This window comes from Dermacentor andersoni, chromosome 7 (assembly GCF_023375885.2).
Source record: "Dermacentor andersoni chromosome 7, qqDerAnde1_hic_scaffold, whole genome shotgun sequence".
Lineage (NCBI taxonomy): Eukaryota > Metazoa > Arthropoda > Arachnida > Ixodida > Ixodidae > Dermacentor > Dermacentor andersoni.
The window spans coordinates 160,684,432-160,700,941 of NC_092820.1; the positions used below are offsets into that span (position 1 = coordinate 160,684,432).

The 16,510-nt window shown below is 48.2% G+C and overlaps 1 protein-coding gene across 1 annotated transcript; it reads right to left on the minus strand.

Annotated features, from left to right (window-relative positions):
* Positions 1 to 524: 524 nt before the first annotated feature.
* On the minus strand, positions 525 to 15,800 carry LOC126533180 (kelch-like protein 10). The gene is made up of 9 exons (XM_055071886.1): positions 15,365 to 15,800; positions 11,928 to 12,147; positions 9,177 to 9,326; positions 7,295 to 7,497; positions 6,126 to 6,204; positions 3,880 to 4,079; positions 3,158 to 3,326; positions 1,252 to 1,407; positions 525 to 611 (listed from the first exon to the last, which is right to left on the minus strand). Exons 1-8 carry the CDS (start codon positions 15,634 to 15,636, stop codon positions 1,288 to 1,290), a joined length of 1,413 nt encoding a protein of 470 aa, XP_054927861.1. The 5' UTR covers positions 15,637 to 15,800; the 3' UTR covers positions 525 to 611; positions 1,252 to 1,287.
* Positions 15,801 to 16,510: the final 710 nt, after the last annotated feature.

Sequence of the window (16,510 nt, forward strand, 5' to 3'; positions counted from 1 at the left end):
ACACATCCATTAATTAGCGGCTTTATGTGTTGGGATCTACTCGGCGCTTGAAACTCTAGCGCTTAAATTAATAATCTGTTATGGTCTTGGGCATGATGATATAATTTTCTGCTATGTATATTTGTTATTGAAGGCTTTGTGTGGCTGTTATATTTGTTTGTCTTGTTTCAATACGTTACTGTACAAATATGTATGCCCACCTGCAATAAAAATAAATAAATAAATAAATAAATAAATAAATAAATAAATAAATAAATAAATAAAATCTAAGCAAGGAGCCACGAGTCATGTTTCAGCACGTATGACATGCCGACTGAGGGCTAATTTAGACGCACATTTCCCTGTGCAAAATTTCAACAACATCGATGATGTCTTCTGTGCTGACGAAGGCCATACTTAAAATGGTAACGATTACAGCGAACAGAGGCGTACTGGAGGAGAGCCGCGCAGTGCCGTTGTACCCGCCGATGATGTACAGCGTGTCCTCGTGGGCGACCACCTGGAGGCCACTACGGGGCGAGGACATGGTCAACACCAGAGTCCAGACGTTGGTCGACGGGTCGTAACACTCCACGGTGTTCAGGACCTCCCGACCCGCGAAGCCTCCCGCGCTGCGCGAAAGCGAGTTTCATCATAATCACCTTCGCAGTTAAGTGCACTCCAGGGATAGTATGTGTCCTCTCTCGCTAATATCCCATAACTACCCTCGTTCTGCGGTAACTTCGCCGCACCCCGTTCTTGTTCGCCCCACCAGTATTTCAGCCGTCTCAAAGCCTCCACAGTGGATTCGTTTACGTTCTCCCAACTTTCTGTGAGACTAAAATCCTTGAGTAGGCTATTTACTTGCACATTTATTGCTAGATGCATACCGTGGTCGTTCGAAGGAGCTCTTCTTTTTCGCACGCTATGCATAAAACAGAATGCTAAATTGCAATAGATGCAGTAAAGCCTAATTAGCTCATTCAATTTAGGTGAATATTTCCCGCCAACCAGATTTTAATGGCGATCATCGTTACAATAATAATAATAATAATAATAATAATAATAATAATAATAATAATAATAATAATAATAATCAGCTGCAGCAGCAGCAACAGCAGGCATTGCTCTAGTCGATTAATCTACTTTGAATCGAGAGCCGTCGGCGTTTACGGGCCTAGGCCATACAGCGAAGCTCAAGTCAAAACCTGATCAGCCAATTCGCTAGACACAAAGCGATTCGGAAGCCAGCGAATCCGGAAGCGACCTCACATGTAGATACGTCCTGCAGCTACGGCGGCGCTGGCGTCACTGCGGACGTCGTTCATGCTGGCCACCATGCACCACCGGTTTGTCTCGACGTCGTACCGCTCGACCGTGTTTGTGCGCGTGTGGCCGTCGAAGCCTCCCAATGGCGTAGATCTGGCCCTGCGAAGAAACGACAACACGTTAAGCGACAGCCAACTGGCTGCAAAACCTCACTCGAACTCGTTGGGTTATAAATAATCGCGAAAAAGCAGCAAGAATACCAACCACGGAGATAAATTAACAGCAACGTAGCAGTCGGCTGGCTCCCCTAGCGGTGTGCCGCGCAACTACACATGAAGCCGGATATGACGCAAGGTTACACCACGCGAGGGAAGTAGCGAGAAGCCACGGCGGTTCTGGTGGGTCAGTCTACGTGTTCTACGTCAATTCCGTCGGGCTCTAATTGGGGAGACGCGAGGGGCTGCTTACAGTTATAGTATTAAGGGCACCAAGCTTTACAGTAGTTTCTGATGCATCTGTTCCCATTCTGCCCATAGTCTTGCATTGCGTCTTCACTGTATTCTCTTTGGCGGTATAGTGGGCCTTCGGGCACTTTCATCGTGAAAACTATTTACGTAGTTAGCCCAGCATCAACCAAGTGTATACATACGCATTCTGCAGGGACCGCTACGAATTCTGCAGGGCCAACATTAAGAAATACTCAACTTGCATGGAACAAATGCTTTTCTTATAGTATACATACGAGTTGCTCAGTTTCCCCACTCTCAATGTAGAAAGAGAATAATTGGCTGGTGCGTGGTGCAGGGTAAGGAAAGTCGAACAGTTAAAAGAAGAACACAAAAGGCGGGCGTTTAATTGTTATCGAGTTCTTCGAAGGGCTGGGGCTGACAACAACGATAAAGGATCTCTTTCACGTAACAGCGGCATAACGTTCACGGTAACATACCCCCAAAAAATCTGGCTAGTTTTGTCTCTGAGTTAGATAACTTTTCCATTGTCTACACAATACTGTTATCCGTTTACCAAGTTTCAAGTCAAACCCCAACCGTATGGCTGCAAAATTTTGTAATCTCCCCTCATATTTAGAGCCAAAATTTTTAATGCAGCAAGCTTTTTTACGCCAGCGTCCGCAAGCTAAAACGCGTATAAGCCACTATGGCCGAAGCAACAACGTGGCCAATCGGTTTTCGACACGTCTGCGCCACAGAACAGCAGAGGTTGCGGGGGTTGCCTTGCATTGCGGTTGGAATCATCTACAGGGACACTTAGGCTCGCAGCAAGTTTCTTAGTACAAAGCACCTTTACGAAGCACCTCTACATGCAACAATGTGGAAGCTGATCTATTTTCTTGCGATAATCGCTCATAATAGCCACATCATCTTATTGGAAATATTGCATGCATGTTGGACTGGCATATTCACAGTGTTGTTCGGCCTTCCACTTAGGCGCACCATACGTAATGGCCGTAAGCGTTCTAAATTTCAATGCATTTGAAAACAGAGCAGTATTCATGCAATAGCATTCATGCATGCAATATTGCATGCGACAATGATGCGATAGCGCTAACGCGCTGCGGTTAAACGAGGTGTCGAATGGTGTCGCTTCTATCTAAGAACGTCCGTAAAACGAGTGCTGTCGCAAAAAAGACACATAGTGCGGAATAAATCTATTTGTCGGATTCTTCGACTGAGGCGCAGTCCTTATATTATCATGAATAACGAAGAAACCGGAACTTGTGCTTTAGCGAAGATTCCGCTACCCACACTGCTGCTACCGTATACGTTTTTGATGCACTGTACGGCAATATACGGGTATAGCTGAAATTATAGTTCACGACAGCTCGCGCCAACTGCATAGCTTTGTAGGCTTCGCAGCAATAAAGTGGCTGCCTTTCTTCACTCTCGCTTGCCTGGAGGACGGCGACGCTGACGTAGCAGCGCGCGATGGCCATGTTCGCCTTGGCGCTCCATCTGGCCTGCGGCACGTCCAAGCAGACGACCGAGTGGTAGCACTCGCGGCCGTTGAAGCCACCCACGAAGTAGATACGCTGGTCGACCACTGCTACACCGTGGTACGCCCTGCGGGGGACGTCGGCGAACGCTTCTTAAACGTCGTGTACCCTCTTCTCTCCCCTCTACCCCCCGTCTTTCACCCTAGCATCTGTCTTTCCGGCCTGGAAGCTTTATCACCGTATTCTACGTAGTATGTCCTTGGTACTCCTGCAAACTTTAATGCATTGTCTAGCTATCTTCCCACGGAACTGCCCGAACGGAAAACTTGAAGAAAAAAATACGGTCTCCACGGCTGTGCTGCCAGTGCTTGCCACTATACTCCGCAACCGTTTTGCAATCCTACTCTGACGAGGAAATTGCGCTATGGGTTCATTACCGGGACGCCATGACAGAAGGCCAATGTGAAAGCGCACGTTCGTCGAGGCTGCAGGGTTATCAACAATTCGGAGTCGCATCACTTGTGCGCATAGAACTGTCAGATGGCGGCGACTCTTTCAAGCGCGTTGCATTTGTCTGCAAATTGTTTAAAATCCCCCTTACTGAGACAACTCGAAAACAGATTTGTCGCCGACCACCACTGAACAACTATACAACTTATAGTTGCGGGGGATGACGTTACCTGACCATGGTGTCCTGTCTGGCCATCACGCTCCACTTGGCGGCGCGGCTGTAGTACGTGAGCATCTTGTTGGTCGCGCACACAGTCCAGCCGCCGAAAAGGAAGAGGATGTCCTTGGGCAGGCGAGGCTTGAGCCACAACTTCGGGGACAGGTCGACGCCGGCAACATCGCCCACCGCCATGGACGGCTGGCTGAGCGTCTGCGCGATTACGAGCATGTTTTACGCAAGTGTCTGATTAGCAAGACCTGTCGTCCCGAGACCTAGAAAGCAAAAAAAGACAGACAAGGGCTAAGAAATAACCACCGTAGTTTCCGGAATATATTCCCCGGGCTATAAAAGTTGGTGAGTTGAAGTTTTGCGGGGCGCCGCCGACTATCTATGGGTACGGACTGTACGCGACTTTATTTCTTAAGATCGGAAGCGAGCTTGAAGAATAACAAGGCCAGACTGCGCCGGCGAACACTTTTTCCGTGCTAATTCACTAATTATCAAAATCAGACCTGCAATGGTCGTCGTTGCGCAAGAGCGATATGTCCGGCTCATTCTAGCAGTTCGGGGATATCGTTAGGTTTTATGGAGTATACGCCGTAAGATGTGACACAACGTGACAGCATGCAAGCGAATGCTGCACCTTCGCGGCACTATTCAGGCTCAGTGTAGGCGACCGTTCTCAAGAACTAAAGATCATGAAGGCGATGAAGGCATCGAGGAATCGTTCGTGGAATCCGACATGTTTGATTTATTTTGTTCTGGCAGCCCGGAGAGAAAGATTTTGACGGCTTTTAGTTCTGACTACATTATAGAGCCTAATAAGGAACCCCGGCTTTTACTGTTTGACAATAAGCTTTTGCTTACCTACCGTCCACTGGTTGTAAACTAACTAAACCACCTAATTTCTATCCAATTTCCGATGGACCATACACAGGGTGCGGACTATATCTAAGAAGATCTCTTTTTCTTTAGTGTTATGCCCAAATTAGCCCCGGCGGACTATACACCAGTTGGGGTCTATAGCCTTAAAGATACGGTAAGTAAAGCACGATGAATATTAGAGACCGTTAGCTTGTCCGTCTAGTATGCAGGGTTATACACCGAAGACGTAGACCTGAGCAGCCTCATCGAAGGTCGTAGTAACGTAATAAAAGGCTGATAGAGTCATCTTGTCGATGCTTGGTCAACCACAAAGCGTCAGAATTGTCGCGCTATTCTTCACAACGCAGCAGACGAACGGCGACATAAATTTACGATTTACGCTTGTGGCGCGTTTACACCCGCAAATTCAAGCAAATATTTGCTGTGCGCTCTAATTACGCTCTCAGTCACGAGATGGCGCCGCCAACGCTACTGCTCGCATTTACGTAGCAGCCGCAAGGCACGAAGGCCTTCGCGGCGCGATACATTGCGAGACTGTGAAGCCCCGAGCGTCTTCACATACTGTGACAGTGACATACAGATTACTGTGACATACAGACTGTGAGCGCATTCGCGTTCAGCACATAAACACTAATAATGGACGACATTACGGACGTAGCATGCGCTACTGTCTTTCACATCGCAGGCTTTGTATTCTTCTTACTTCGCGAGGAGGTAGTCGCAGTTTCCGATAATATCTAAAGGTCCGACCACCGCTCAAGGCAGGTGTATAGTGCTGGAAGGAAGTAGGCCACTCGAGTAGCCGTAGCAAGGGGGCATAGTGCTTAGGGTGGTCCGAAATGTTTCTCATATTGCAAAGGATAATTCCCTGCAATAGGTAAACTTCACGTTACGCCACGGACGGCAAATGGAGAATCCCAACGACACATTCCAGTGCGATGCTGTAAACAAGTGCATCACAGGAAGGCGCGGCTTCCCACAGTGCCATAGCACTCAAATACAGCCGTCTCGACGAAGTTACTGCAAACCACGCATACGCGCATTTTACGTGCGCTATAGGAGCCATCCTATGATATTGCATCTAAGTTGCGTGAAGTATTTGTGCGCGCGGGCGCTTGTGCTGGGTGTGCGTGTGAGAGCCGTGTTCTCGTGCGTGTGAGTGCAAAGCAAGGTTTCAATCAGCGCAGAGCCTACACTGCGATATAATTTACACTCTTATAAAGCGAATAGGGGTGTAAATCGGTGTATAACTGACAAACTTGCATCTTTATTTGATCGCGCCGTCAACCGCATGTTTAATGCAATCCTAGACAGCCACGTGCTATCAGTAATAAGAGCAAGCACCCGCCGCGTAGAGAAACAGCAGCTGACCTGGTGGATCACGTTCAGCACCTTCACGCTGTTCCGGTCACTCTGGACTTGTGGGTCGGTGACTACTTTCTCGACATCTCTGCAAGGACAAGCAAAAAAAATCTGCTGTAGAAAGTGAAGGGGCGCTAAGCAGCGCGAAGGCAGCAGGTGACTCGATCTCAAGGTTAACGCACTAGGCGTGGTGATCCCCACGTCGCGCGCTATTGCGAGCACGTCTTATAACGCACCTTAACGGCCTGGCGCATGTCAATGCGGAACACTGTATATACACGGCACTTCACCCTTTGGAACAGCTGACTGCACCTCGAGTGATAGCTTTATTTCTATATCAGCGCTTCGTTATCACCGCGGCCACCGAGATCAGTGCATCGCGCAGAGCCATCTCGGAGCTCAGGTGTGCGCACCACGCCCACTCTTCCGTATCATCGGACGCCAAAACGCTTCAAAGGTGAACAATTTCGATGCAGTATACGCTAACGCCACGGCTGTACGGACATATTCTACAAGAAAGTGCATGCTTTCGCAAAAGCATTGAGTGAATGCGGTTGCTGGTTAATATACAGGCAAATCATCGTGAGCTTTACCTGCAAAATGTACAAAGAACGCCCTTGGCTTCACGTGTCCCATACAAAACAAGTAAGTGCGCGACAGCCTCCGCCTTTGAAGAATACGACATCGAAGCCTTTATCGGACCTTGCGCTAAACCGGAACCAACGCGAAGCCTACATCGCTTATACGCAGTTTCGTCTATACGCGTATGCGAAAACAGTTTGTCGTGCTCTTTTTGCTCATTGATTCGATGCGACACGACATACGTGTAACGTATCGACTCTGGCACGACCAGGCCTCACGTTTCGTTCGCGTCTTGCCGGAGGGCCTAAAAGAAAGAAATACATGCGAAGCGCGAAACTACGTCGCCGCAATATTTACGATGATCTCCATTCTTCGTGAGCAATACTGGCATTTGTGTTCCATGCTCATCATGTTTCGCTGCACTATATCTGTAAAATAATTTACAAATGGGAAAGGGCCTAAATTGGTCCATAATTCACACACTAACACCTTTTTTCGGTGTAAGGGTGCGAGTTACAGATAGATTTGCACTCTTATTGACTTTTGAGGGTGCAAATTATCTTCCAGTGTATGACGTCAGGAAGAAGTGCGCTCACGTGACGGAGCAGCGTGCGAAGCGCAAGAGCGGCAGGAACTTGGCGAGGTAGGCCTTCCTCTTGTCCACGTCGGCGGAGATCCACTTGAGGATGGCACAGAACGTGTCATCTACCTCGTTGGGCGCGTGCAGTCGGTCGTCTTTGAGGATCGTGTGCATCTCCTCTGGCGTCAGATCCTGGAACTGGGCGCTGTTCTTCCACACCTGCGTCACGTGTGCGTGCGTCACGCTGTTTGCATGCAAAGGCGCCGGTGGACTTCCGGTTCCACTCTCTCATATCCTCAACAGCGGCATTAGCTAACCAACATGCATAATCTGTTTTGTGTCCACATATGTGTGTGTGTGTGTGTATGTATGTGTGTGTATGTGTGTGAATGTGTGTGTATGTGTATGTGTGTGAATGTGTGTGTATGTGTATGTGTGTGTGTTTGTGTATGTGTGTGTATGTGTGTGTATGTGTGCGTATGTGTGTGTGTGTGTGTGTGTGTGTGTGTGTGTGTGTGTGTGTGTGTGTGTGTGTGTGTGTGTGTGTGCGTGCGTGTGCGTGCGTGTGCGTGCGTGTGCGTGCGTGGGTGTGTGTGGGTGTGCGTGGGTGTGCGTGGGTGTGCGTGGGTGTGCGTGCGTGTGCGTGCGTGTGCGTGTGCGTGTGCGTGTGCGTGCGTGTGTGTGTGTGTGTGTGTGTGTGTGTGTGTGTGTGTGTGTGTGTGTGTGTGAGTGTGTGTGTGTGTGTGTGTGAAAGAGAGAGACCGTTAACTCTACACCCTCTACCCTATCGATATATTTTTAAATTATTAATTAATAATTAATGCTCTCCCCTGTGTCGTTCTCATTCTCGGCATGAAAAACGACTTTGGCAAGCCTCTCGAGACGCACAGTTTACTACAGTACCCCAAATTTAAGACTTTTCATAGGAGGCTGTTCTATACCTACAACCTCTCAAACTGTTTTCTGCCCGGCTATAAATTTCGAAGTTGCAGTTGGCTTTAAAGACCAGCTGCAACTTCCAAGCGCCTCGATCATTGTCGCTTACTTGAAGGCGAGGCACTAAGACGTACGATTGATCCGACGCGCCGATATACTACTTGATTGCCAATACGAGTAGCACTGTAGATATAACGTACATGAAAGCAAGGCTATTTATGTGCCAACTGATGTTAGCGAAGCTGCTGACAAAAAGAAAAAAAAATTTAAAAACATGGTGTAGGACATGACGTTAAAGTAGACGGTGATCGGTCGTCAGACCTCTGAAAACCTAAAGCTGCAAGTCTTATAATCGTATTTCGCACTTTAAACAGCTTGACTAACGTTAGCTGGGACACACCGTATAGTCGTCTGGGGATTCAGCAGAAAACTACGTGTTACAGGGTTGGTATATACATGACTCATCGAATCGTGTCGTCCGAATTTTCTTCACTCCTTTCTTTCTCATTGCCTTTAACGTCACCGTATTACTTCCTTTAGATGGCGCTGCCTTCCCTTGGGCGCTAAGGTGCTGAGACTCTAAGTGGTGAGGGTGTTTGTGATACAGATGGTACAGCTGGTGTAAAGGAAGAACAGGTGCATTTCGCTGCCGATATCGATCATTCTTTATTCCTCAATACCGGCGCAAAACACCCAATGTCTGACAGAGCCAGTTTTGTCTGACAAAACTGGCTCTAATTCTGTAATTACTGCACGACCTTCGTGCTTTACAAAAAAGTTGCAAAAAGAGGTTGCTCTTACGTGCGAATATCGCGCAAATTTTGATTCCCGTCGCTGCACAAAAGCACTGTCATCAAAATTTTGTTTCCGGTCCCCGACAGTGAATAATTGGATAGACGAACAGTCTTCATAAAACCGCGCAATACGTGATTTGCGCTCGTGGAGAACTTCAGTGTTCGTACCTGGTCGAAGTTCCGCACCAGGTATCGGAACGCTTCCCCGGCGAGATGCTCGAATCCACGGCTGGAGGTCAGGTGGTAAGTGTCGATGCAGGTTTCCGGTTTGAGGTCCTTTTTCAGGGTGTTCAGGCAATGATCCAGTATGCGGAATATCTGCGTCGTAAGAAAATTATGGTCCGTGGAACCCTATGCTGAACCTCGCTGAGAAAAACTTCCAAAAAGCTTTCTTTTTTTTCTTTGACCCGATCAATTTCAAGGTGTGCCACTACCGAAACGGGCAACGCGATCGTCCTGAAAACGTGCATGTCGTACATCCCCAGTGCAGAAAAATTCTATGCCGTATAGAGATTTCGGGCACGTAAGGCCATGCGTAAGGCCATGTTTTTTGGTGGCCCTTGCGCCAATAAACATCAAACATTCATTCATTCATTCATTCATTCATTCATTCATTCATTCATTCATTCATTCATTCATTCATTCATTCATTCATTCATTCATTCATTCATTCATGTGTTTTGGTTGTAAAAGGTAATGCTTTCGCGAAATGTTCCCAGATAACACTTTCCTAACGTTGGCATTATAAGTGGAGCGAACACCGGGCAAAGAGGGGAGACAGGTTGCTGCTGCTGATTGTGGCTCACAGAAAACTTGTAGCGATGGTTTGCCGACGGAAGGTTTCGCGGTTGATTTGCAAGTGCCTCGTTGGTGTGGTGTGGCTTATTAGCTTATTAGCTATTCGATAACGGCTATTCATAACGTCATTTAATTTTGCTATACAAATGTACATGCTTCCCGTTCGCCTTGTCTTCGAAACCCACGTAAACGTAAAACAAAACCGCTGCAACCCCTTCATATTTGTTTCGCGAGGCATAATGGACCAACAGACGACTTGCAAGATGCTGCGCTTCCTCTTCCGTGCAGCGGGAATACTACAAAATTTGGTTGGAAGACCAAAACCCTCGACCTCGTGTTCGGATGAGGAATGCTATAGCCTCCTAGCCAGAGTGGCGAATAAGTTCCGCATCGGGACGAAATATGTACGCTCTTCTGAAACTTAAAGTTTGCCTAAGCCGTTTCTCTGCACATTCTCAGTATTACTGCAGGTTGCACCATGCGCTTAGAAATGTCCAGCCCTTAATGGTGGGAATTCCGGAACTTACCATAACACCAGGCATCAAACACCTTCTTCTTCGTCGTCTTCTTCTTCTTCTACTTCTAAAGCTGGGTAGAAACTCGTCAAAGGACCACTAGCTGAGAAAAAAACTGACGCCGCACGACGCGGTGGATCGAAATTATGAGTATTCATTATTGTATACGATAATACGCCTTCCTTAGCCTAAGTTTGCTCTTTTTTTAAATACCGGCTGAACGCGTCTCTCTATTGCTTTCGACGTTAATGCGATCGTCATGAAGCAACGTGGAGACAACCCGTAAATGGCCACCGCGGAGACGCGTCATACATGAGGTGCGATTGCAGTAAGGTTCGTCTCTCACGCTTTGATGATGTTGTTTACTGGCATTCCCCTCTAAAACGGGGTGGTGACGAATAGTCCCCTAGCCCGCTTGATTTAATCAAGTTTGCCATACATAACTTTTCATTTCGTATGCATGTTTTCCTTTGGACTGGCTGCGCCATCTGGTGGCGCGGCTGCGAATTCCGCGTGCAGAAAATTTTGTCTGAACATATACGACACGGCTTCGATTGCGAATTGCAGCGGATAAATTCAAAATTATTTTTTTGTCACTGAAGAGCCGCACATACCCAGTGGTATATACCCAGTGACATAAGGTGGCATCGATGAGGTTCGTTGAAGGTCGGCAAATACCAAGTGACACATACACAGAGTTGTTCCTACACGGTTGGTTTCGAACCTCGTTCTTTAGGCACACAAGCACAAATATTTACCTATTATACCATGGGCTACCCACCCGGTGACAAGTTACCGGGAAAACGGTTGGAGACGTAGGCAGGCAGGCAGGTGGGTAGATACCGGAGAGTGCGCGAAAAACTGTAAGAACGCAAATGGCTATACACTCTTTGCTACTGTCACCCACTTTATGCCCTACACCCTGTAGTGGGTTGAGCCATATCAGGGAGCCTAAGATCGACTAACCAACTTGCGGAAGCGTGATCTGTTTAAATACTTGCCTTCTTTAAGGAAGACAAGAAGGCACAACTCTGTGGATCAGTGTGCTAGTGACTGTGGGATCGACCTAGCGACTGCGTGATTGGCCAAGTGACCACGTGACTGAGTAAGCGACTCTTATTGATCAAGTGAACATGTGATTGATGAAGTGACTTATTAATTTGGCGAGTGACAGATATTTTTCAAGTGACTGAGTGATTGGCTGAACAACTAAACGGCTGCGCGGGCGTCTAAGTGCTTAAGTGACTGCGCGAGCATCTAAGGAACTGTATGAGCGACTCAGCGACTATAACTGAGTGGCTAGGCGACCGTGTGGGCCACTAGTGAGTCATCCAGTAAGCTCGCAACAAAACAGTCAAGCTGTGAAAAAGGCTCGACGACTCTCTCTCTCTCTTCACCCCTTCCCCCGTGTGAAAGCAGCCATCGAGCGATCCAGATCCGAAACAGCGACCCCAACGTCCCTAGAAGCTTGACCGATGGTCATAAACAGGATAGAGTTCATGCTTGCTAGCGGCAACGCTCCCACCTCCTCACCAGGACGAAGGGCCCAGTTCACCAGTACCGCAGCGCTCGACTTCGTTCGCCAACACCGCAGCACCAATCTGACCTTTAGCTTTTCGGCGAGTCCGAGTGCCTTGGCCACGTTGTGCTGGTCGATGAGCTCGTGCAGCGGAGTGTGGTAGGCGAAGCCGACGAGTAGTTCGGTCATGTCGCTGTCCAGGTCTGTCATCACCGCGCGGATGGGCGGCGGGCACTCGTTCATCCGCCTCTGCTCGGAACTCATGCCTTGCTTGGCGAGGGCGAAAAGCGCATAGCAGCCGGAGAACCTGCAACGCGGAAGGACCGACAGAGTGATTTACCATGTAGGATACATACGTGGAACAAGGGGACTTCTCGTAACTGCCTTCTTTTTTACAGAAGTTTAAGTTCCTCTCCGACACTTGATTCGCTATTGACATGTTCGCGTACACGCCCCAACGAGGTTGGTTTTGGGTTCGTGCTACAGCGCCACTAGAATCGAGTTCATGTGAACGCGCGGAAGAAGTAAATTTTACTTGACCGAACGGCTGACTCGACCTGCACGTGTAGGTTCGTGTGCATAAAGCTAGAAAAGTGACATTATAAAGTCCGCTCGTAAGCTTTTATGCACTGTCTAGCACGGTGTCGCGGCATTAAATCCCGTGTACTGGGCATCGGGTGCACGGTAAAGATTATCAGGTGGTTAAATCTTATCCGGAGTATTTCAATACGGCGTTCCCCATAACCAGATCGCTGTCTTGGCACTTAAAACCCCATGACATATAACCGGATAAGTGCACTGTCTAAAGGAGGTAACAACATGCTGTCTTGCAGCTAAGACTACGTAGTCGTGTTTCGTAGACTGATATATGTATTGTAATAAGGCGATATCATGGTCAAGAAAACGGAGACTGCATTCGGCATCGATCTTATTCGGGATACACGACATTAAGAGAGCGTTAATTCACTAAGCCAGTTGAGAACTACCGTCTATGAAGTCGTGCGCCCCACCGTACGCCACGGCCACGTGAATGTCAATGCGTCCCCGAAGCTGACAGACCACTCAGTGCCAGGTCATTATGACATTTGTAACGAACTGCGTTTCTGCCAAGTGCACGTGTCAATGCCCAGCCTCTTGGGCTGCTGGGTGACCACAGCGAGTACTGTGGTTCATTGAATTGCGGTTACTCGGAGTAATTCACAGTAAGGCCACGATTACTAAGCAAGAAAGAAGTAACTGCGAAATGTATTTTAGTCTTCTTATTCCTGGAGTATAAAATAACTTTACATCAGTTAGGTTTTATATCGTCCTCTAACACTATTCGTCGTCAGTCTTGGCTACGCGTCTTTAGTGTATTGTCTTTAGTCTTGTCTTTAGAGTTCTGCGATCGCTATACAGGTTGTCCCAACTATAATGCACGAATATTTAAATACATACAAATGCCACTTAGCTGGACAGAAACAAGGCAACGTTGTTTGCAGTCGCTTGGAGATACTCAGATTATTGTTTTGCGTTCTTCCTAATCACATAATCAGTCTTAATTAGTTATTCAACTTCTCAAATACTATATTAAGATGAAAACTGTCAATGAGAAAACTATAGAGCAACATGAAGAAATCCCGATACAGCTTTCTGTTGCTTAATGCGTGCTACACAAAAGTGTTTTTTTCCGAGCGTGAAAAAAGCTCGCGAATACAAGCAAAAATTGACGGGTGACTGGTTGGTCGAGGCACACTGCGTATATTCGCGGGATTTTTAACGCACGGAAAGGCACTTTTATGTAGCACGTATTAAGCAAGAGAAAGCTGTATCGGGAGTTTTTTATGTTGCTCTACAATGTTATTATTGGTACTTCTCATCTAACTATAATATTCGAGAGGTTCATTATTTAATTAAGGCTACGTAATTAGGCAGAATGCAAAAGATAGCCTGAGCATCTCCAAGCGATGACAAACAACATTACCTTGGTTGGGTGTCGTGGCATTAAATTACAAGTTTTTTCAGGCTGTAATTAAATAGTTGGTAGTTGTGGGGATTTGGGGAATTCGACGCGCCATTGCGCGGGCGCATTTCACCCATGTCTGCAATCCTTTTTGCCACGTCGTCCTTGCTCCGAACCAGTTTTGGCGGTGGCGCTCCACTTGCAGTGGTTCGCGGTGAGGGCGGAGCTAGTGACGTCACGGAGCGGCCCCTGGTGGCTACTGCCGTGACGGTAGCGACTCTCTTGCTCCTTGGGACAGCGCCCGGTACGTACATGCTTCCTCTCGTCCGCCGACACCTTTGTGACTAGGACTGAGCTCACGCACGGTGCCTTTGCCCGTGCGGGGAGCGCGTACCTCGTGTTGTTCCTATCCCGACGCTAAGCCGAAGAACGGGTGCCTAGTGCTCGCGCGAGGTCGTACCACGCCGAGCCGCACTCATCGGAGGCCCAAGCCGAAGGAGATTGCCCGAGCTCTCCCGAGTTGACCCATCGGTTATCGCGAGAGCGAGTAGCATAGCCGCCGGGACTTTTCCTAGCGGCGCGTCCCAGCTTGAGCCTGTGCTCTCGCAGCGACGTGCTACAGGCGCCCCTAACTGTATTTTTCGCCCTTGGTGCGGGAACCCTTTGGTTCCCCGCCGTCCCGGGACCGGGCGTTTGTGCAGTGTTGGGTGCCGTTGGAGACAATAAACGGTTTCCGTCAATTTAGGGCAATACTGTGTTCTTGCGTGCGTCGCTCGGTAGCCCCTCGTGGCCTGAGCTCGCGCGCAACGGTGCTAGAGGCTGACGGCTGACGCGGCCCTGTGGCTCGCTAAGCTCGAACCCGCGGTGGTCGGTACTCCTGTGAGACCGTAAGACCCCACATAGTTTGGCGCTTCACTGTCTTCCTTTGTTCTGTCCCTTTTCAAGAAGTGTATGTTGCGCCACAAGGTATACCTAGGAGATACCTTGGTTCTGTTCAGCTACTTGGCATTTGCATATTTTGAAATCCTGGTACATGAAAGTTGGGAAACCCTGTATATGCTCTCCTGCCAGAAAGGCTATGTCCCAGTCATACGCGCATGTTGTTCGTGACCAGTAAGTAGAAAGGTCGCTTAATGAAAACAATTTCTTCTCTGACTATCAGTTGCAGACGGGTTAACGCGACTGTTCGCATTTTTGACGCTATAAGTTCTAGAGCTAGCATGAACTCAAAAACCAGTTTCGAGCTCAAACACCAGTTTCTAACTCGAAACTCTGTATTTGCGTTAACTCGACATGGTCGAGTCGACTGGTCTCGACGGACCAAAATTACGTCCATGTCTTATATGCAAACGCGTTGAATTGGGGCATGCGGGTGTCAACCCGCACATTCCGACTCCACGCCTAAGGGACTCCGCAGCCACTGCAGGACTCGCCAATCAAACTCCGCTACTATAAGTTATCAGTAGCGCGTAACAGGATTCGAATAACGTATTCGCACAAGCGCTGCAGTTGCGCGCATCCAAAAGAACGGGCGTAAACAACAATCCTACAAAAAGATAAGTACCGCGACAGCAACACTCACCTGGCTGCCAACACGAACCGATGGGCCCAGATCTCCACGCCGTCTGTCGCGCGAAACGTAACGTCGCAGAACTCGCGGACCTTCCTCTGATCTCGAAGTCCAGGCATGAGCCTAGCCACCACGCCCGGTGCGAGCCCACGCTGCCGGCCATCGTCGTGGAAGAGGTGCGCCGCTTCGAACGACGCGGTGACCGCATCGCCTCGGCCGGTCTCGCAGGCGGCGTTGTCGTCGGCGTCCATGGGCTCCTCCGCGACCTCGATGGCACGGCGCATCTCTGGAGGTTACCACGAAGGATCGGCGGTTAGGGCGGAGGCTATAACCAAGAGAGTGAGATGGCCACAGGCAAGAGCCGCCCAACCGACCGCACACCGCCCCCACCCCCTGCCAGCGGCGATCCCAGAGACGACTGCACACCGGCCCAAGCGAGCTGACTAAGCCATGTACCTGTGCTTCACGGTTGAAATAGCCCGCAACGCCTATTTGCACGAGCTGCGTGGCGCGCAGATGATGATGATGATGATGATGATGATGATAATGATGACGACGAGTATTATACCTCATACCCACACTGGTGGACTGGCCAATAACTGTGTGCTGAAACACTCAATCTTTTGAAGTATCACATATTCGATTAAAACAAAAACAAAACACATACAAAACCAAACGAGTAACGAAGGAACATTCAAAAAGTTGTTTGTTTAGTTGATTGTATACATAACCGCAATTGACACCAAACACGTCCCTGTGGCTGAAACCTATAAATGACGCACCGAAAGATCACACGCGTAATGCGAAGACGAGGGATCGTTCTCCACCTGCGCCAAGTTGTTTTTCCATCCACTTTCATTGCCATTAATTTATCATTTTCTTTAATTCAATGAATAAGTATAAGTAATGTCCCCTATGTTTTCGTTGGTGTCTCTGGTTGTTGGCTTCTCGTGATATGATTAATAAAAATCGGGCCCCTCGGTTAACCCCTTTTCTTCTTGTAACGAAAGATAGTATTATTTCTGGTGATAAAATTATCCCTAATTTAGCAAGCGGAATTTCTAGAAGTATTTTTTTAACAATATGTATCGGCGGCATAACAAAAGATAGTGATCTAGGGTTTCTGTTTCATGGCAGTATGGACAGAGAGGCGATAAC

What these genes read in the sequence shown, in the direction of transcription:
- LOC126533180 (XM_055071886.1), bottom strand. Translation starts at nt 15,636, where the DNA reads ATGCGCCGTGCCATCGAGGTCGCGGAGGAGCCCATGGACGCCGACGAC. An exon ending in AGACAGGACACCATGGTCAG is followed by an intron (nt 3,327 to 3,879) that starts GTAACGTCATCC and finishes CGTCCCCCGCAG; the next exon opens with GGCGTACCACGGTGTAGCAG. An exon ending in TCAGCGTCGCCGTCCTCCAG is followed by an intron (nt 1,408 to 3,157) that starts GCAAGCGAGAGT and finishes GTTTCTTCGCAG; the next exon opens with GGCCAGATCTACGCCATTGG.